Here is a 22,025-nt window from a genome sequence, read left to right on the forward strand (position 1 = left end):
CTGGCTTGTCGAGGTAAGAATCTCCTTGCAAACATGACAAACTAAATTAAATTAAATTCTACTGGTGTGTCAGCACAATTATTTGGTGTGCAGCGCCTCCTAAACAGAGGTCTCCACTCAGTAAAACCAGTCACGGTGTCTAACAGCACTCAATTTCCACATTATATTTCTTTTCTGGGGCAGCCATTTGACAAGAGAAATTATAACATCTCTGCATCTCACTACAACAGTACATTGCCCTGACAAGAGCCTGCCTTGATGATAAAGGGATCTCAGGTTTGAGATATATCAAGATAAGAACTCAGGGCCTGATTCATTAAGGATCTTAACTTAAGAAATATCTTATTTCAGTCTCCTGGACAAAACCATGTTACAAGGCAAGGGGTGCAAATTAGTATTCCATTTTGCACAAATTAAATACGGACTGTTTTTTCATGTAGCACACAAATATCAACTTTAAATTTCAGTGTACAAATAAGCTATCAAGTATTTGTGTGCTACATGAAAAAACAGTCAGTATTTAACCATGTGCAAAACAGAATACTAATTTGCACCCCTTGCATTGTAACATGGTTTTGTCCAAGAGACTGAAATAAAAAGCTTCTTAATTTAAGATCCTTAATGAATCAGGCCCTCAGTTTCTGGGTAGCAGTTAAGGGTGATCCCTTCTTGTTTAATTCATACAATGGCTAATGGAGATAATTTCAAACAGTCAGTACATTGAAAGCGACTTGCGAGCATTGAAATACAAATCAGTTTTAGAGAGTAACAGAAACCCAGTTGTAATCTGGGTTGGCATACAAAGCTGATCGTCTGACAAAAGGCGCTATGGCACACAAATAAAAACATATTTCAGATCTTTCATTAATGAATCTACACTTAATCCCATGAAATTAATATAAAAGGAAAAAAGTGTAATCACAGATGAAAGCGTTTTTTCCATTACAGTTCATTTGTGACCATGTCCAGATGGAGTCTAAAAATGAGGACACATCTAATAATTTTTAGATACTTAGAAAAACCAATTTTAAATAGAAGTATGGTATCTCTTACAAGTCAACACTTTATCCACAACGTTCCAAGAACCAATTAGGAAGAAAAAAAAAAAAAGAAAAGAATTTCTGCTGTTCTGTGATTTTATGTTGCACATTTATAAAACCAATGTGCATATCCCTACAGTAACTATAAAGGAGCCTTGATAATGGTTTCTTCACACTGTACCCGGCTTTTTACATAGGGATAAGTTTCAAACATAATTTATTACATTTTAAGTGTAGTCCTGCAAATTTAAAACAAAATATTAATATAGATAGCAAAAATTCCCAGGCGTTCTGAATATTAGAACCCAAACATGTGAATGAAATAAAATTAATATGTACATGCGTGAAATAATACTATTACCTTAAATCTGTTTAAAGCTCATATTAATGTAATAATTGTCCTCTGTATGGAGACCTACCATCTTTTTTAATTGATGAGAATATGCTCTCTTATAATAGAAAAGGAAATAAATATAAAGCTTTTCACGTTTTTAAGCCTTGAATGTCTTCACTCCCATTCTGCTGTATTTACCGGTGGTAGCCACATGCAAACCTTGGCCTAATAACAAATGTTCCATAATTAGCACTTACCAGGCAACTTTCCATTGATAGCCAATTCATCAAATTCATTTGGAAATTTCAGTCCTTCAACCATCCTAGCTCCAGTTGTCAGGATATCGTACAGTAATAATCCAAATGAATAGACATCAGCCTGCTGGTTGTAAATAACATTTCCTCTTGCAACTTCAGGTGCTCGGAATCCTAAAACACCATCACACTAATAAAATATGCATTATGTGCCACAATATGCATTAGGCTATTGTCATTTTCAGGAACTACCACACATACCTCACACATGATAACCCAAAATGAATTAATTAAAATCTTTGGAAAGATGGCTATTCATTTTTGAATTTATTGCGAATGAACAGAGTAAAACCCAAGGTTTTTATTCACAATTGGCTTTTATTTGACCATAAATATCCAGTGTAGAGTGGTTTCCTCTCAATAACAGACACACTGCTTAAGAATAATTTACAATATAATAACTAAATAAAGAAATTGTAATTTTTTCATTACCAGGTGTGCCTTCTGAAGTTTTGATTCCCATCCTGCAGCAGTACTGAGCAATCCCATAGTCAGCAATCTTGGCGATAACGGCAGTGTTTGGATGTAAAGTAAACAGCAGAACGTTGTGGGGCTTCAAATCTCTATAGATGATCATCGATGAATGAAGATACCTTTGGCAGAACAAAGCAAAGTATCACAACAATGTAATAAATCAATACATTTTTTTTACTAATTCTGCACAGAAAAAAAAAAATATACGGTCAATTTACATGTCAGAGAACACAACAGAATGTGACACTTTCAGAAGGTTTACACTCAAATAGTACAATATTGACATAGCTCTATCATCGTAGAGGAACACAGTGATTTCTAGCTTCTTTGGGAGCCATGCTTCTACATAATGGTTCTCAATGAACTAATACTTATAAATTAATAGACATTCTGTTACAAGTAGGCCAGTATAAGTCATATTGTGTATTTAAGGAAAGAACTTATACTTTTTATTACAACTTACGTCAACACCTAGTTTTAGTCAAAAGCCAAATTACAAGTGCTGTGGACTGATAGACAATTTAGAGGTGAAAATTTCATGTCTGTTCATTATTTTCAGCCTGGATTTAACATACCCTATTGTATTAAATTAGTCCTTACAGGAATCACTAGGTAATCCTACCATCACAGCTTTTACATAACATATTTTTATATACATGTACCTACTACCTACCTCTGTGTTCTTGCTTTACATTTTTCATTACATTGCTCAAACTGTACCACAATCATCAAAAGTGCCCATTTTTTATTTTATCATCTTTTAATTCAACCTGAAACAATAACTGACCAACAATTAACTAGAATAGCTATGTTTGTTGCATTCCTTAAGCAGGAGCAGAATACTAAGTCATTGAGATAAAGCTCAATTTGCTAGGCATGCACATGGCTCCAAATTAGATGTTCAGTATATGTAAAACAGAAATGTTAGCATAAAAAGTTACTCTGTGGCAGAGGCAATACTATCAACAAATGCTAAAAACACGCTACTCCCAACTGTTAAATTACATGAAGAAACTTCTCAAACAAAAATAAACAAAAGCATTATATATGTGAATTACACTAGTGATTAGGCATTAAACATGTCACATAATATATATATTTATCTTAACATAAATATTACTTAAAATGAACACTAGATCTTACTAAAAGTATAGACTATTACCTAAGTCCATCCGCAACATGCAGAGCTATCCTGTGCTGAAGAGTTCGAGTGAGGCTATTACTGTCTTGCTGAAGCAGATGATCAAGAGAACCTTTTGGAGCAAGTTCCATCACAAGCATCCTAGGACGGACACCAGCTGCCAGCAAACACACCAAGCTTGGATGATGGAGGTGACTAAGCACTGTCAGTTCCTATACAATAATGAACAATGAGATGTGCCTTATACATTTGTGTACTATTTCGTCTAACATGTCTTCTAATGTGAAACTTAAAACTGTTGTAACACAGAACATTTGTATCAGTTGGTGACACAGAAGGTGGTAAACTGGGACAAGTGTTCAATAGTATAAACATGTAGCAGTAGTAAATGACAGTGGGCAAGTGTGGCAAGAGTATGACAAAAGCAGTATCTTTCACCTATCTTTAACAATATACTCATCTAATATTTCACAAAGAGTGTATTAGATTTTGCCATCAGACTATTTCACAAAATAATGTGTTTACAAATTTTTCAGTTATGGGAAAATAAATAAAAGATGAAAACCATACGTTCTAACAAATAATTATACTGCAAAATCTGCAGAACAATACATTACACTGCCCACCTGTCTCAAGAGCCGTGGAGAAGTATGCTTGTTGAAAATTTTTACAGCTACATGTTGTTCCTTGTACAAAGCTCTATAAACTGATCCAAAGCCCCCATCACCTAAAATAAAAACACATTTCCATTAGTTAGCACTGTACATACCATTCTCTAGTTTGGACTAATGTCAAGGTACAAACAAACTCAAATTGTTTCAGCTGTAGTGCTTTTTAAATTAACCTACCTCATATCCCCATGTTTACATGGGTTTCATCCAGGTGCTCCGGTTTCTTCCCACAGCCCCAAAACATACTAGTAGGTTAATTTAAATGATTCAATATTCCCCATAAAGCCCTGCATAATAACGTGGCGTTATAAGAACGATAAAAAATAATAATAATACTCGTAAAAGGATTAAAAGTCCAATTGCAATGCGCAGTTATTAATTGCATGGCTCTCTTAAGAAAATAAACTTTAAAAACTGTGCTCACCCTCTACTATACTCTATACTTCATATTTAATACCCAAGACATTACTGAAATCAGGTGTTGGTTTGGGCTGTCCAGTTGGTTGAACATTCCATGGGGATTGTTCAGAACCAATACTAGAAGCTAAGATACTTCCTACGGTTTGAAAATGTCACAGGTAAGTTCTCTAGTGCACATAGAGCATACTCCTGCCTGTTTGTGGCACTTTCACAATTAACATTCATAACCTGCCCAAAAGATAGCGAACTTCATGCAAATATGTGAATAGGTCATTTTAGAAGAGACTATAAAGCTTTTAACACAGAGGAAATGTACATATATTGTCCATTCAAATACCTATTGAATGTGTACTTGTGTTTAGGGGACATGCCCCCCTCCTTTACCTTTATATAATGAACACTTGGCTGTAAGTGCAGTTTACTGGCAGCATCTACAAACCAACCGTATGGTAACCTCTAAAATATGGTTTCACAATTTGTAACCTACAGTATGCGCATGTTTTAGCTAGTAATTGGAAAAAAGACAAAAATAGATCAAATATGGGTGAATACTTATTAAAAACAGGGAGTGAAAACACTTACCCAGTAAAAACTCAGGAGCTTGGTCAAACTCCAGTTCTTCAGTGCTTAACATAATATTTCTAGGTAGATCAGCCAGAACAAGGTCAGGTGCAATTTGAGAGATAGGAATTGTTGACCTTGGATCTTCAGGATTCACCAACAAGTCACCTATTTAAATTAAATGGAAAATTGCACTTAGACACACAAAAGCTTATTTAACCACCTTTTCTTGCACATTATCAGTGACTGATAAATATGTAGCATTGGCACTCCTAGGGGCAAATTCAATAGGCTGTGATGTTCCTCAGAACATCCTGACCGCGCATTATTATTGTTACTATGGTAAAAAGTAACGAATTTTGATGAACGCTACTTCAGCAAAAAAAAAACAAAAACAAAAAAAAACCGTGCAAGGTATCTTACGGCCGTTCTGGAGGCACCTCGCGCAGATTTTTTTTACAATTGAATTATCCCCCTTGAGCATGTATGTTTTTTGGGGTTTGGAGTTTGACACCAGCAAACAAACTTTCATGGAGGTACCCTCTCAGCCCCCATAGTAGTATAAATGCATACATTGCCCTGCATGGTAAATAAGGCAATGTAGGTAAGTTAAGAAATGCAAAATTCTCAGGTGTACAGAGCTTTTTAGTTTTGCACAAACAGACCTAATGTCCGACTCACACATAACAAGCAATACAACCACATTTTGGTAGTTCTAAACTAATATATTGCTCAATTTAGCATCATTTATGTACTTAATAAAACCGGTACAAATGTTAAAAACTGAATGTGTCACTTTTGTGGATTTGAATGTTATTACTATAAAAGTTAAACACCTAAAAGGAAAGTGAAAAATTATGTCCCTTTGAAAGTGTGAGCCTGGTAAAAATCCTTTTGCTGGGAGAAACATACTCAGCAGACCTTCTCTAGCCCATGAATATTTAAAATAATCTTGTCCTGCAAGAGGAAATATTGTTTTTCTATATGGGCGTAAAATTAGATGTATAGTTAGCACTAGGAAATGACCCACAGATGCCACAAAATTGGTCTGCAAGTCCATGTGCTTCCCCAAATAAATGGCGTGTGCAAATATATGACAACACAAAATGGCATTTGCACTACAGAACCCCAGTTTTGCACTTACATAAAGCACCCTTAATGGCAGAAGTAATACTTCACTTTTAAAGTGACATTAGTTAGTAAATTACACAAATGATACGTCCCATGGAGATGTACCACAATTGGGTCTAGGTTTCTTTAGAATTTGATCCTGTGGAGGTCACTACCTAGTACATTAATATGTTTAATAAATCTTATAACATTTCATGTCCAATCAGCTGCAGTCAACACACAGGTGCCACAATACCCTGCTCTCAGTGATAAGAGAATGGACTAGAAGCAGAAGTATCTGCCAAATGGCAAGTATCGCAGAGTTGGAGTATCTCTTGCATGACAATGGTCCAAAGTATTGGACCACCACAATTTCGCTTGTTGAGAGACAGTTTTTACCCAAAGAATTAAGGTTGAGGGTAGTGTAGAAACGTATGTAAAATGTAAAGATATTATATAGTGTATTTATAAAAACTGGTGTAGGACTAAACTGTTGGTAAATAGAGCAAAAATTGTTACTTACATACCAAATGCAACACATTCATAACTGAATATTACGCATTTGTGTTTGCCATTACAAAATTTTCCAATGCTGGAGGTAAAGGGGGTGGAGTTTATCACTACAACTTCCAAATTTAAAAAGGAGCAGAATTCTGACACACAAGACATGTATGTAACAAAAGTTGGGATCAGGTATAAGACCAAGTCAAGATTAAATAAGCAAATTTAAGTGGTGCAAATTTTTTATAATTTTGTGCAAGAACACATTAGGTTTTAAATTAATTATTTTTTCACTATTCCTGCACAGCCTGTTTCTTTACTCTGGTATTTTAACATTCTATGCTGTCATTTTGAATGTCTTGTTTGTCCCTCTTACTGCAGCTTTCTATCAAGCTATTTTGTTAATTCTATCATATTAATTCATGAACCCCAGTAAGTGAAAAAGGAAAACATTTTATTTTTGAATTAAGGCAAGCAACCTGGACAGGTTGAGAGAGGGAGAGGTGTGGGAATGGTGCAGAGGAAGGCTTCCCGGCCTTGATCATGGTTTCTACCAGAGGGGGGAAAACCTACAAGCTCGGAGTATCATGGTCTCAGTAGACACCGCGTCAAAGCCAGCCCACCTAACAAGTGGCATTGTAGAGGGCCTTGTATGAGAAGGTCTGGGCAGAGAGGCAAGTTGATGACCTATGGCCATCCCAAAAAGATCTGAGTACCATGCTCGGCGAGGTCAATCTGAGGCCACCAGAATGACCGCGACTCATTCCTTCAACTTCTTAAGCACCTTTGGAAGAATAGGGATCAGAGGAAAGAGGTAGACCAGGTGAAACTGCCACAAAATCACCATGGCATCCACGAATGCTGCAGCAGGATTTTGCGCAGGAGAGAGGAAACTTGAAGTTAAGATGGGACGCCATAAACTTTATGTCTGGCTGACCCCAACGCTGAATTAGAAGATAGAATACCTCTCCGTGAAGGTACCATTCGCCTGGATGGACCTTGTTGCGGCAGAGAGTCGACCTCCCAGTTTTCCACCCCTGGGGTGAACACGCCCGAGATTACTAGAACGTGGCTTTCCGCTCACAATATTATACTGGATGTTTCCTGTCTTGACAGGAGGTCATGGTCTTGGACTGGATCAAGCAGACTTTATCTCTGAGCTGGCGTCAAGGAACATTTCGACAGGTTGATCATCTAACTGTGCGCTTGCAGGAAGAACATTGCAATTTGAATCTGGCGAACCAAGCCTCGGCAGGATAGTGCTTTCAACAGTAGGCCATCCAGCTAAGGAACCACCGTGACTCCCTGCAAGTAGAGAAGGTTCGCCATCACTTTGATTAAGAACTGTGGTGTGGTAGCCAGGCCTAAGAGTAACGCCCTGAACTGGTATTGGACATATCTCACTACAAAGCACTGATGTCCCTGCCAAAGGGGAACATGGAGGCAAGCATCCTTTATGTCTAGTGAAGCAAGGAACTCTCTGGGTTCCATGCCAGCGATGACAGACCTGAAAGACTCCATACTGAAACCCTGGACTCGTACCTGTTTGTTGAGGGCTTTTAAGTTGAGTAAGGGCCTGAAGCATTCATCCAGCTCTGGAACTAAAAAAAGGTTTGCTGAAAACCACAAACCTCTTTCCAGTGTGGAGGGACTGGAATAATTACTCCAGAATCCAACATATTCTGGATTGCCACTCGGAGTGCTCTGCACCGTAGACTGCAGGCTGGAGGCTCTGCGGTGAAGAAAATGGTGGTGTGATAAGTGGAGCAGGTCAATGACATATCCTCGAGTGAATATCCCCTGAACCAAAGAATCGGGGGATGATTCCAACCATTTTTCCTGAAACCATACGAGACTGCTCCCACCACATTTCCATGGCCTGCAGATACGTCATGCGGAGAGTGACACTGTCTGCCTATGTCTGTTAGACCCACGGCCACAAGGCTACCCTACCCTGGTGGGAACGGTCTGACCTCTTGCAGGGGGCTCAAGGACAGAAACGTAGGATGTTTTGCTTTGGTCTGGGCAGGGCTGGATTAACCGCAGGGTTTTAAGGGCTGTGGGCATGGCGCACCCTGCACTGCTTAGTGAGGAGGTCACGTGAGACTGTGATCTCACGTGACCTGACCACACTAAGCAGTGCAGGGTGCGCCGTGCCAGCACTGACAGCAAGAAGAAGCAGGTGCTGCTGGAGCCTGCAGTGACGAGCCGGAGATGAAGACAACAGCAAGACTCAACCTTGTACCTGGATAGTAGTGGTTGTAGTCAACCGTGCAATGGGTGGGTCCACTACTGGAATGCCTTCTTATCTTGCAGATTCCTCTGCTAGAAGAGAATAAACTTCCCTCTGAATATCCCACCCCTTGACAGGTGCCATTGTAATGAGATAATCAATGCTAAGTATAATAGAACAGACCTTAAGGGCGCTTCACTAAGGTGTGCAGCCGTGTACCCACCCCAGAGCTTCCACCAAAACCTCAAAAATAAATACACAGTACACACAAATGGGTACGTACACTGGCGCTACCGTCTTAGACTCACAGGGAACCTCTGAAAAGAGGACTGTATCACCTCAATCCTCTCGTCATGCGAGGTACATAACACAAGAAAAAACAAAGAAGAAACAAAGAAAAAACATGGCATAATAACGTAGGACACAAGACGATGTGATCTCCGTATGAACAGTGTGATGTTCAGATGTCTGGGATGCATAAAGTTATTCTCAACCAGACCTCGTCTTGGAAGGGGGGCGTGGTCATTGAGTGAGTCACGCTGTGAACACTCCGTCAGCGCCTCTGCGTGATCAGCGGGGAATTAAGAGTATTTAAACTGGGACTTGGATTGTAAGAGTCATGCCTTGAAAAAGACCCTGGACTGTGGGTTGAAACGCGTTGGCGGCTGGTGACCCGGTTATCGTGTGTACAGGTGACAGTGCTGTTTATATTGGAACTGAGCTGCAGCAGTGAATATTTATACGCATGCACTTTTATGCTTTACACTTGGTACGGGTCCACACTATTGACTCTAATCATTCAGATTGTTTTTATGGAAAATAAATGTGCTTTGTGATAATGCACTATTGTGGTTGCTTTGCTTTCTCTTCTCTTTATATCTACATGTTGGAGTTGAGTGAAAGAAAACATACACTGCAACACTGTTAAGGGAGCAGAGCACAACCCTACAGGCGCATATTGATCTTCTGTTATGTAAGCATATACCCTAAGGGGGAGAGAATTGAAGAATATACCACGGGTGCTTACTGGAAGTTTTCATTGACATCAGCTATTTTTGAGGATCACCTTATACCCCATAGTGGTGGTGGACTTTATCAAGTGTCCTACGTTATTATGCCATGTTTTTTCTTTGTTTCTTCTTTGTTTTTTCTTGTATTATGTACCTCGCATGACGAGAGGATTGAGGTGATACAGTCCTCTTTTCAGAGGTTCCCTGTGAGTCTAAGACGGTAGCGCCAGTGTACGTACCCATTTGTGTGTACAAGATAATCAATGCTACTTACTTCACTTGTCAGTGGTTTTAATGTTGTGGCTGATCGGTGTATACTATAATGCATTTTCTAATGATTTCAGCAAAACTAATTACAAGTGCACCTCATAGCAAAAAAAACATTTTCACACTACTAACATATTAGTGAAGGTTTACCTTCTTCAGCTTTCACTAGCAGATCCGAGAGTAATATTTTTTTGTGCTCTTGGTTGTCATTGAAGCTGTATAACACCCACTTTTTCAACAATGTTTCACCTTCACCAGAAATATCAGTTTCCAACAAACCAGGAAACCATTCCTCCATTAGAGAATCAATATGATCCACAACCTGACCCAACAGAATGCAACCTAAAAAGAAAAAAACCCAAAAACATTCTAATGAATGTCCATTCTCCCAGTAACATACATTTCAAAGGCATTAACAATAAAAATGAAATATTATATGGTTGAAGTAAAAATTTAGAAGTGGCAGTATAGAAATTTTGAAGTGGTGACATGGAAAGGGTAAGTGAATGTAGTTTAACAGTAAAGGAAACAGAAGTGGAAGTATGGCATACCATATATCAGCCCAGTTCAATCACCAATGAGATAGCGATATATCTATATCTCTACATATCTATGTAACAATATATTGACAATTTTGGAGTGCCTATTGAAAATTGTCATGTTCCTTTAATGCAACTAACCGGGAAAAATTTGTCTCTCCAAAAATTGTCAACGTAGTATTATGTGGGTGAATGTTTATTTTTGATAAAAGCATTTATTTTTTTTATTATACATTTTCTCCAAAAATATTATAATCTACATTTTTTCCCTTGCCAGTTTTAATAGATCTCAACATGACTTAAGTTGCAAAGCTATTTTAGTATCTGTACATGTGTTATTCTGAAATTTTACTTTTCTGTATAACAGTGAGCCAAATCAGGAATCTATGCAGTTTACTAAATAGTCACAGACTGTAAGAAAGACAAACCTACTAATTAATAATATCTTAAATTATAACACTGCACATAATTTCCATAGGTCGTTACATGAATTGGTTTTGTGTTTTTTCCTTTAATCACTGGATGACACTATTTTTCTCTGTCTATTAATGTACATTGAGGATTAAGACAACAAAGTGAAAAGTGCATACATCAACAGGACAATTTTAAGCCATTCTAATTGCAATGATGGTTACCAGGCCACTATTTACCTTTCCTGCCGGATGGAACAGTGATTTTCAAGAAGCTGTTTGGATTACTGTGTAGACTGGTTGACTCCACTAAACAGTAAGCTTCTGGAGACCAATTTAGGTAGATACCCTGTCTCCAGTACATCCTGTTGGGACGCTGCGCTCGTTCTGTTTTGACACACGAAGAAAGTGAAAATGGGCAGCTGTAAATCATATTTAAAAAAGAATGCACTGGAAAGTGTTTTAATCACGGCGAGTTCTTTCATTACACACTTGGAAAAAAAAAAAAAAATTTTCAACATGAAAATGTTAACAGGATACATTCCGACACCTCTATTTCTACATGCTGAAAATGTAGACATTGTGAATGTCGACAGTAGAAATGTTAACAGTCACAATGTCAACATTAAACAAGCAGTGCCAGTGGACCAGCTGGCACAAAATGCCTTAACAAAATAAGAAGGAAGAAGGAAGAAGAAGATATTAAAACTACCCCCTCCTCCCCAAAACACCTAAAATCTTGTGCTGGAAGCCAGCAGACCCACAAACCACCAGCAGACAAAGGGCTAAAATTAAATCCACTGTGGGGTCCCCCCTCCCAAAAATATTAACCCTTGTTCTGCCTGGCACAAAATCGTGGGGGAAGAGCATGAGGTACCCCCATTTTTACTCCAACCAGCACTAGGCAAGCCAGTCGGGATTGTCAACTATAGCAGGGGTGTTTTTTTTCTTTTTAACTCTGTGCGCCATTGGCTTTCGGGACCGCCGGCTGCCCGCACAAGTTTTCAGGTGTTTTGGGTGGGAGGATAGTTTTAAAATTTATTACTGTTTTCTAATTTTTTTGGTGCCAGCGGGTCCACTGGCACTGCTTCTTTAATGTTTACATTGTGACTGTAAACATTTCTACTATCAACATTCACAATGTCTACATTTTCAGCATGTAGACATTATGGAGGTGTCAGCATTTATTTAAGTGTCAGCAATTCCTTTGCTGGCATTTTGTACACTCCGTATGTGTATGAGTGCTGAGGTGCCTGTACATCCATCTGTATAAGCAAGCTTTCAGATTTCCATTATGTGCAACACTAAAAATCAAGTATGGGCAAGTCTGAGTTGAGGGATACAAATGCCTTTTCAAAGTAGAGGTTATCTAGACAGATAAAAGTGGATTACCGACCTCTGCCACTCAACATGTATGGCGACACTTCCAGAAGTCTGTTGATAAGCCTGGACCAGAAACCCATGGGAAAATATGACATTTCATACAATCGTATGATGACCTCTGAATTTTCACAATGTGGTAGTTCTATCACTGGTCGATGGTCTGATAAGCTACAAAAACACATAAAAATTATTTGTAAGAGTTGATTTTCAACAACTGTAAAATAAAACAAACTTTTTCCAGACACAAACAGATCTCAGTTATTGTATGATTCGTGGATGGGTCCCTGCTTCAACCACACTCCACAATTGCTGTAGGACATGCTGTAATTTAATATCCAGTGCTACGCCACCTTAAGAATTATATCAAGAAATATTGTGTAGATGTGTGGAGCCTTGTACAAATGTAAAATGTTGAAATGTATTTTTTAACACACAGAAATGAGAGCATCTGACGGAGTTATGATACCACTACGTTTCCAGTTTAGTGGGACCAAAGCCGTGGGGTTCTAGTGGGCCCACCAACCATCCTGGTGATGCAGTGTAGATATAGCAGGATTTGGAGTAGGAAAAGGCAGTGTTGGAAGCACCCACAGTGGATACATGCAGGATTCCCATGAACCCTACAGGAGCTATTGTTAAAGAAGGGGGTCTGCAATCTTTTGGGCTGCTGCAACCCAGTTTCCCATGTGGAGGCTGGAAAACAGCAGTGCTGGACTCCTTTCCAGTAGAGATGGCAGGTTGTAATTAATCCTACTGATGCTTTTCTTTGGAGGTAAAACGGAGCAAAGTACCACATCCGAGCTCAGAGAGCTCTAGCTGTGGCAGCAGCAGAACAGCTTCCCTGAGGTTTGGGTTTTATCCTTCTGAAGCCATATTTGGCTTGAGGGTACACCAGACCTTGGGGGCCCAAGTCCTGAAAGTATTTTGGACATGTGATTTAAAGATAAATCTCAGATTTATCTTTAAATCAGCGCAGATTTAGTGACTCCAAGGTGCAGCCCTGATATACTGTAAGAAATGAGGAGAAACAAGTTACCACAAAAAAGTGCTGCAACAGCAACACATACCACTAGAAGTAAGTGCTTTCAGGTGTCGGTGAAGAACCCTAGTGGTGGCAGTGACTACTCTCTTGTTAAAGTAATTGACTCTAGAGGAACTCCAAGAAGAATCAGGAAAAACCTGCCCGTGACTGGGTGGCAGAGGAAGCCTATCTTCTCATAGTTGTCAAATTTACTTTTTGGAAATAGATTCTCTATGTGTGGCACAGATGTTTTTAGGAAAATCCTATGGTAGAAACCCCAGACCCAAATGGTAACAAAGCAGGGTCCGGTGCCCTGACCATTAGTTAGAAACTCACCCCATAGGTGCATCTGAAACTGATAAGTCTCCTGCTGGCGGATACAGAAGGATTTTGACTACAGGCTGTCGGACAACTCCAAAACTCATTCGAGTGCATCAAAGTGTGAAAAACAATCCAAATTTTTCTACTTTCTGAAGTTACATGTGCAAGTAGGGCGAGTATCTGAGAAACGCACTGGGTTCAAGACACTGGTCCAATTGCCATCTTGCTAATTAGTGGGAATGAGTTTTACTCACTGATATTACATTGGACAAGGTGGTTTAGAGCAAATTCATTCAAAAACTGCTGCATGTGTGGGCTTGCACACTAGGATTTCAATCATTCCTGCCTAAAAATGCAGTCAGACAGTGATATCACCAATTGTGTGTGTGCAGTAATTAGACAACCATGCCAACAGGATCACATTGGATCTAGGAGTTTGCTCTCACTGCTAGATTTGGTTATTCACTTAAAAACGATCAAATTGGACATGATATACTTCATCCACATCCGGATCATAATGTGTGGGGCCAACTTCCCTCACTATGAGCACATGCTCAGGCCATTGCACATAGTAGTTAATATCATAATTATTGTGTGTTGTGCGGATACCTGCTTGGAATGAGAAGCTGCTCTTCACCAAGGGGTAAAGCTATCTGGAACTTTTCCAAAAGTTTAAAATACTGTGAGACATAGTTTTCAGGAAACTTTCTTTTCTTGAAAAGAAACTTCTGCACATCTGCACAACGGATAATCCCTTTAGGATATCTATGACACCCATCAACTTTTACGGTCAAAATCTAAAAAAAAAAAAAAAGGAGGAGGATTAATTGTGGTATCACATAACTGTACTAAGAAAAGTATGGTGTAATTAGTGGCCCATTAATTTACATAAACACACCAAAACACACAAATGAAAAAGCAGACGCATGTGCGGCACCATGTTCTATCAGTCATGGAAAATGTTGCAAACAGACTGTGGTGGCCAAAAAACACAACACATTCAACCTATACTACTACAACTTTACAGTCATAACTGTCAATTTACGGTTTTCTGATATAGAATAAAAGCTGTTCTAACTGCATCAACATATGAAAGATACCTTTCAACTGTATTTTGAACATTTTGGATTTATAAAAACATCTTTTGGTAACAATGTGAGCTATAACATTAAAGTAAATAATAAAACAAATATACAACCTGTGCCATAATTTTACAGAGCCACTGAGGATCAACAAAATAAAGGTCTTGAAGTTGAAGAGCAGGGTCCTCAAAGTGCAATAGTACCCCTATCAAAATATAAAATTAAGAACACAGTCAAAAAGGAGAACCAAATACTTGCTGTTGAAAGCAATGTTAAATATGGATAGCTTTAGACCGGAAACACTACTCCAAATTGGGAATGTTACAAAATGCCTTTTCATATTGGATAATCTGCACTCTGGGCTTAGTTAAGGAAGAAGTTTATGAGTGTCCTTTAGTAATAGAACTATTGCTCTATGTAACCCGTTACTCGACTAAGATAAGGTTAATCACTCTAACACCATGCATGTTCCACATTGCCAACACTGTCAGTTCCACATTTCAGCAAGACACTGAACAAATTATACTTTAATAAAATTACCAGATTCATTTAGAAAATGGACTGCATATGGAAGTTCATGTTCATCCAAATGCAGCTGGTTTTCTGTTACAATTTCTAGCATCCTCTTGTGGCTGATGACTGGAAATTCCACTGGAGCATTCTTCCGCTCAATCAGTATTTTCTTTGAAAGCTCCAGGTAACTGTCTGGAATCAGTTGCCCGAGAACTGGTTGGTCTCTGATCTGAACAATAAACAGAGAAGAAATTTATGGATTAAGTATACTCTTCAAGATTTGATAGTGGATGTAAACTTTTGATTAATGATTCAGAAACTGATATTTTTCATTTAGTCAAACTTCATTTGTATTTTTTTTGGTAACACATCACAAGAAGCAGTAATAATACAAAAAGAAAACATATGTATTATCTGAATGTGTTATTTTTAATCACATTTGACTTTATGAAAGAAAACAGTTATCAGTAGATACAGCAAAATCACGACAATAACATGTTTACAGTAATTTTGCTTTAGGACCATAGATTGACAGATCTACACGCAACATCAACATGCATATATGAATGTTAAAGGCATCAGAACTAAAGCCACAGTCATTGTTCCACCGGGAAAAAAAATTCTCAGTCATCCAATATGGGGGACACTGCTACCATGGGGTTGTATGAAAGGCACTCAGAGTTGGCACTTAAATAGTTAACCAACTGCTGCTGACTCCTCCCCTCTGCAAGCCCTCATAGCCCCAGTTTAATTTAAGTGCCCAAGGAGTTGGGCTGTTATTTTTGTGCCGTTAGATAATTTAGTTCTTTTCTTTTGTTTTTAGTTTATATGGTGAGTGTAGACAAATACAGGTGCTGCGGGCTACCTGTCATCTGTTAGATCAGCGATCCGGACTGACGCATAAAAAAAACATTTTTGTCTTGAACTGCCCATAGAGACAAGCTTGGGATTTGTTATTAGGGTGACAGCAGTCGCTCGATGCGGCACTGTCACTGGCGCTACTCCAGGACCGTCGCTGCTGACAGGCAGCGAGCGCACTATCAAGAGGAAACGGGACATGTTGGGAGATACCATGTTCCCCGCTAAGGCAGAGGGGGAACTTGGATCTCCGGTCTTCGGACCAGTCCACGATAGTGTCTGACTAGGTCAGACTGCAGAAACGCTGAGCACGTTTCTATTTGATGCCAGACCGCTTGCGGAGGACACGGAAGATGTGTGCCACGCTGCAGTCAGCCGTCGGTGAGAATCTGGAAGGAGAGGTCAGTGGAGGCTTCCCCCCAGCCTGTTGGTATATCCCAGGAGCCCAAAAGTTTCCCGCGATTGCAGAGGATGTACCTCAAGTTGCTGTCGCTGACTCCTTCCATCCTTACCCTGGGACCAAGCTAAGTATTGTTTAGTTGGTTATCTTTATATCACACGGAATTTACTTGTTTAGTGTATTGTCCCCATCAGGGGAGTTAAGTTTAATTTTATAAAATAATATATTAAAAAAAAAAAAAAAGTGTAACGTTAATTTATAGTGAAACTTAATTTATTGCAGGACGTGGATTTTTCAGGTTGAGATCCTAGCAAAAGCCCGTTCCTCTTTCTGCTCACCCTTTGTGTGTGTGTGTGTGGTGTGCTTGCTGCTAATTTTTGGTGTATTCCTTTTTTTTGATAATTGTCATGTCAGATAAGGGTAAATCTGCCAGTGTCTGTCGATCAGTCTGTCCGATGGGACAGACGGACCGGTATGCGCTCTGTGTGCAGTGTGTACTCTCCACCGCGGGTTCTGTTTCATTTCATTTATCAGAAGGGGTTACTAACACAGCTTCTGCGGTTAACACGGGGGAGTCTTTTCCAGCTAGTCGAGGATTCTGACTCCACCTAGTGGGATGCCTGGGAGGACAATGCCAAAACCCAGGGGGTGCAGGACCAGATGTTAGCGGTATGCCAGGCTTTGGACTTTGTGGATTCAGAGGAGGAGAGCAGTTCAGTTCAGGGTCTTTTTAAATGAAAGAAGCCAAAGACTGTGTGTTTTCCTTCCTCTTCAGAATGGTCTGAGATTGCGGAGTCTACATGGTAAGCTCCGGACCAGAGATTTTCCATTCCTCGCAAGTTCCTTCACCTTTATTCATTGCAGGACCGCACTGGGAACAGATTCCAAAAGGTGGATACGCCGGTAGCTAGGTTAGCCCGTCATACCACTTTGCAGGTGCCTAGCTCGGCGGTCTTACAGGAACCCACAGATAGGAAGACAGAGTTTCCTTAAAAACATGTTTTCGGCAGTGGGTGCTTCGTTCTGGCCCATGTTCTCATCTGCGTGTGTAGCCAGAGCCATGGAAACCTGGGCTGACCAATTGGCAGCAGGTTACAGGGTTCTAATCTCCTTTCTTTAGCTCTCTATTTAAAGGAACACTCGGGCTATCTTTATGAAGCAGCCCAGAATGCGGCTACGGTGGCTTCTTCTATTTCGGCCACGACTGTGGTGGCTAGAAGGGCGCTTTGGCTGCGATCTTGGGATGCAGAATTAGAGACGCTGCTGGAGGCCTTACCTTACTCTGGGTCGGTCTTAATTGGTCCAGAATTGGACACTATGATTTCCCAGTCCACTGATGGGAAGAGTAATTTTTTGCCGGTGAATGCTCCTAGGGCCAGACCCCCTAACTTTAGTTCCTTTCAGCAGTCCTTTTGGGGCCACACCTCTGGCAGGGGTCAGGCGTCAGCGAGAGGTGGTCCTTTTTCATCCGGAGGACATTTTCACAGGGGAAGGGGCTCCTTTTTCAGGAGGCACTCCTCTTACAAGACCCCGGACAAGGCCCGAGCATGACGGGAACATCCCTCTCCTCGCGGATGCGGGGGTGGGGGCCATCTGCAACTCTTCAGAGACCAGTGGGCAGTGCTTTCACAAGACAGCTGGATTATGGGGATCATTTCCAGAGGATTCGCAACAGACCTTTTCGGTCCATCTCCCAAACGGTTCTTCTCAACTCCTCCTCTTCGCGACCCTCTGAAGCGAAGGGTCTTGACTCGATTCTCTTCTTTCAGCACGAGTCGTTTGCTGAGTGCCAGATTCCCAAAAGGGTCGGGGATTTTTTTCAAATCTATTCGTGGTCCCAAAGCAGGATGAGTTGTTTCGGCATTAGGCTGATCCTAAACCTCAAGGGACTCAGTCAGCATTTGCGAGTGAACAAGTTCACGATGGAATCGGTCATCGATAGACATCAAAGATGCTTATCTCCATGTTCCAATCTGGGAGGGACATCAGACTCTCCTTCGATTCACGATAGGGAAGGACCATATTCAATTCAGAGCGCTTCCTTTTGGTCTGTCAACAGTGCCCCGTGTGTTCACAAAGGTCTGTCATGGCTGCCCACCTGCGGGCCATGGGTGTGAACATAATTCCTTATTTGGACGATCTCCTTATCAAGGCTCCCACAAGGAGCGTCCTGAATTAGCATCTTTTGCTGAACCTTCGGATTCTGGAACAACACGGGTGGGTGATAAATTACCCGAAGTCCCAGTTGGTTACATCCCAGAGGATGGTGTTTTTAGGTCTTCTCATGGACACCAGTCTACAGAAAGTTTTTCTTACGGAAAACAAGGTTTCTGCAATCAGGACATCGCTGCAGAACCTTCTCTGGTCTCCTCTGCCCTCCATGTTGATGGGAATGAAGCTCTTGGGTCAGATAGTCGCCTCTTTCGAGACCCTTCCTTACTGCCGGTTTCGTTCACAGGTTTTTCAGTGGGACCTCTTATGCCAATGGTCAGGATCTAACTTTCATCTTGAAATTTAGTGATGAGTCAGTCGTTCATTCCATGGTCATGGATCTTGGTGACCACGGACGCCAGTTTGAGGGGGTGGGGGGCAGTGGTCCTCCATTTTCACCTACAGGGTCTGTGGTCAAGCAGGGAGGCTTGGCAGCCAATAAATGTTCTCGAATTAAAGGAAATCCTCCTGGCTCTTCAGGGGCTGCAGTCTCTTCTCAGAGGAATGCTGACCCGAAGTCAATCGGACAATGCCATAGCAGTGACCTACGTAAACTGCAAATCCGGGACAATAAGCGCAAGCACCATGGCAGTGGCAATCGAGATCTTATTTTGGGTGGAAACGTTTGTTCCAGCCATATCCGCGGTGTTCATTAGGGGGGTGGGATACCAATTACTTGAACAGGCAAGCAATCCTCCCAGGTCCTTACATGCTCAGGTTTTTCAGGATCTAGTCGACAGATGAGGCCTCCCCAACAGACTTGATGGCCTCTCGTCACAATTGCTGTGTACCAAGGCTTTGCGTAATGTCCAGGGACCCTTTTGCAGTGGCAGTGGATGTAATGACCATGCATTGGGACTTCCAACTGGGGTATTTATTTCCTCCCATTCCCATGATTCAGTGAGTACTTCGTCGGGTGGCTCTTGGGGGCCTTCTGGTTATTCTAGGTGCGCCAAACTGGTACTGGAGGGTTTGGTATGTCAACATTCTTCTGCTCGCAGACTGTCCGGGTTGGCCTCTTCCGCTCAGGCCCGATTTACTGTAACAGGGACCCTTTCATCATCCTCAGTTTGTTCGGTTGGCTTTAATGGCATGGCTTTTGAGGCCGACATTTAGCAGGGCAAGTGGTTCTCTTCAGGTGTCGTGCAGACCTTGATGAAGGCCAGGAAGCAGTCTTCGGCACACATTTACCAGGACGTGGCTGGCTTATGTTAAATGGTGTGAGGCTCATTATTGTCAGTCGACTTTTTTTCGTTTGTCTCGTTTATTGGAGTTTCTCCAAGATGGTTTGGATTTTGGGCTTCATATCAGTTCCCTTAGGGTTCAAGTCTCGGTGTTGTCTGTTTTTCCAATGCCGTCTGGCTATTCTTCCTGAAGTTCAAACCTTCTTCCAGGGAGTGTTGCACATTCAGCCTTCTTACGTTCCGCCGATATCGCCCTGGGATCTCAATTTGGTCCTGGGTATTCTCCAGAAGCCTTCTTTCAAACCTTTGCGTTCGACTAAACTCAGATTTTTGACCTGGAAGGTAGTTTTCTTGTTCGCCATCGCTTTCGCATGCACGGTGTCAGAAATTGGGGCCTTTCGTGCAGCGCTCCATACCTCATTTTTCATGAAGACAGGCCAGTCTTGAGGACAGTGCCTTCCTTTCTTTCTAAGGTTGTGTCTGGTTTCCAGGTGAACCAGGATACAGTGGTTCCTGCTTTCCGCGAGGGTTCATCATTGGATGTGGTGCAGGCTTTACACACTTATGTGGATAGGTCCTCTAGTTACCATAAGACGGACTCTCTCTTTGTTTTGTATGACTCCCATAAGAGGGGTTGGCCGGCTACTAAGCAATCCATTGCCTGTTGGATTACATCTACGATTCGGCAGGCTTATGTGAGTTCTAACAGGCCAGTGCCAGAGAGGCTCACAGCGTTCAGTGGGGGCATCCTGGGCTGCTTGCCATGGTGCCTCAGCTGACCAGCTGTGCAGGGCTGCTACCTGGTCCTCTGTTCACATGTTTATCAAATTTTACCAGTTTAATGTTTTTGCTGCTTCGGATACTACCTTTGGCCGCAGTGTTTTGCGCACAGGGGTTCCCGAGCAAACCCTTCCTTAGGGGCTACTCTGGAAGGTCCCCATAGTAGCAGTGTCCCCCAGATTGGATGACTGAGAAAAGAAGATTTTGGTACTTACGTCAAATTTCTTCCTATGAATCCATCTGGTGGACATTGCATTCCCTCCCTTTTACTCTTCTGCTGGATGTTGTTGGTTTGGTTTCTTCCTTGGAGTTATTGTATTATACTGAGGCTAGCAGGGGTTGCAGAGGAGAGGAGTCAGCAGCAGTTAATTAACTATTTAAGTGCCAACTCCGAGTGCCCCTCATACAACCCCATGGTAGTAGTGTCCCCCAGATGGATTCAGAGAAAGATTTGACGTAAGTACCAAAATCTCCTTTTTCTGCTGTACACTCAGACTATATAAAAGGATAATGCAGAAAATTACAGGGAGTTTGTCAGAAACATTAACGATGATGTTAACTATTCAATACCTTTGTCTTCTAATGTAGTGTTCTATCACACAATTTCTTGTACCGTGTAGTTCTCTTTCTTATTATCCTTTCTTCTCCCCTTGAATGACTCCTAGCTTTGCAGTCCCACTTCACTGTGGAGTCCCACCATGCTCATTTACAATTAAAAGTCCCAAATCTAATGGTTCACTGCACTGAAACTTTCTAATGTAGCACAAATCAACAATGCAGTAAGTAGGTAACACATCACTGTGCTTGTTAAAGGGAAAAAAAATGACAAATTAAGTCAGACAGTTACAGTACCTACGTGCGAGAAAGGATTACCTTGAAGTTCAAACACTCTTTTATGACAGATTTTCTAAGTCTTGCCAAAGCATCAGATTCTTGAGTTGCATCCACAAAGTGATGATCCTGAACACAGGGAAGTTCACGCTGATTATACAACTCAAGTTTTATTTTGTTTAGGCAAGCTTTCCGCTGTTGCTCATCAGATACATCTAGGTGTGTGCCAATAAGAATAACAGGAGAAGAGGAGGCTCGAGCCTGCAAGAAATTAAAAAGTCTGTTCAACAACATATATTTATGTATAATACAGGTTTGTTATTGATCCTAGATACATGCAACTTCTTTCTATTGTTATAGTTTGAGGAAGGAAGGGTATGTTTATTGCAAATAAGGTATAAAAGTGATAAGTAAAT

At 40.8% G+C, this 22,025-nt stretch overlaps 1 protein-coding gene across 3 annotated transcripts in view; it reads right to left on the reverse strand.

Moving 5' to 3' along the window:
• LRRK2 (leucine rich repeat kinase 2) overlaps window positions 1-22,025 on the reverse strand; it is a 173,818-nt gene that overhangs the window by 43,051 nt on the left and 108,742 nt on the right. For all 3 annotated transcript variants that reach the window (XM_075208827.1, XM_075208826.1, XM_075208825.1), the window contains exons 32-43: window positions 21,652-21,870; window positions 15,373-15,574; window positions 14,949-15,037; window positions 14,360-14,547; window positions 12,422-12,576; window positions 11,266-11,412; window positions 10,227-10,418; window positions 4,977-5,123; window positions 3,930-4,030; window positions 3,325-3,515; window positions 2,121-2,281; window positions 1,632-1,802 (exon numbers count right to left, since the gene is read on the reverse strand). In XM_075208827.1, the coding sequence (XP_075064928.1) occupies window positions 1,632-1,802; window positions 2,121-2,281; window positions 3,325-3,515; window positions 3,930-4,030; window positions 4,977-5,123; window positions 10,227-10,418; window positions 11,266-11,412; window positions 12,422-12,576; window positions 14,360-14,547; window positions 14,949-15,037; window positions 15,373-15,574; window positions 21,652-21,870 (1,963 nt within the window). The remainder of the gene's footprint in view (window positions 1-1,631; window positions 1,803-2,120; window positions 2,282-3,324; window positions 3,516-3,929; window positions 4,031-4,976; window positions 5,124-10,226; window positions 10,419-11,265; window positions 11,413-12,421; window positions 12,577-14,359; window positions 14,548-14,948; window positions 15,038-15,372; window positions 15,575-21,651; window positions 21,871-22,025) is intronic.

This window comes from Mixophyes fleayi, chromosome 4, assembly GCF_038048845.1.
Source record: "Mixophyes fleayi isolate aMixFle1 chromosome 4, aMixFle1.hap1, whole genome shotgun sequence".
NCBI classification, from domain to species: domain Eukaryota; kingdom Metazoa; phylum Chordata; class Amphibia; order Anura; family Limnodynastidae; genus Mixophyes; species Mixophyes fleayi.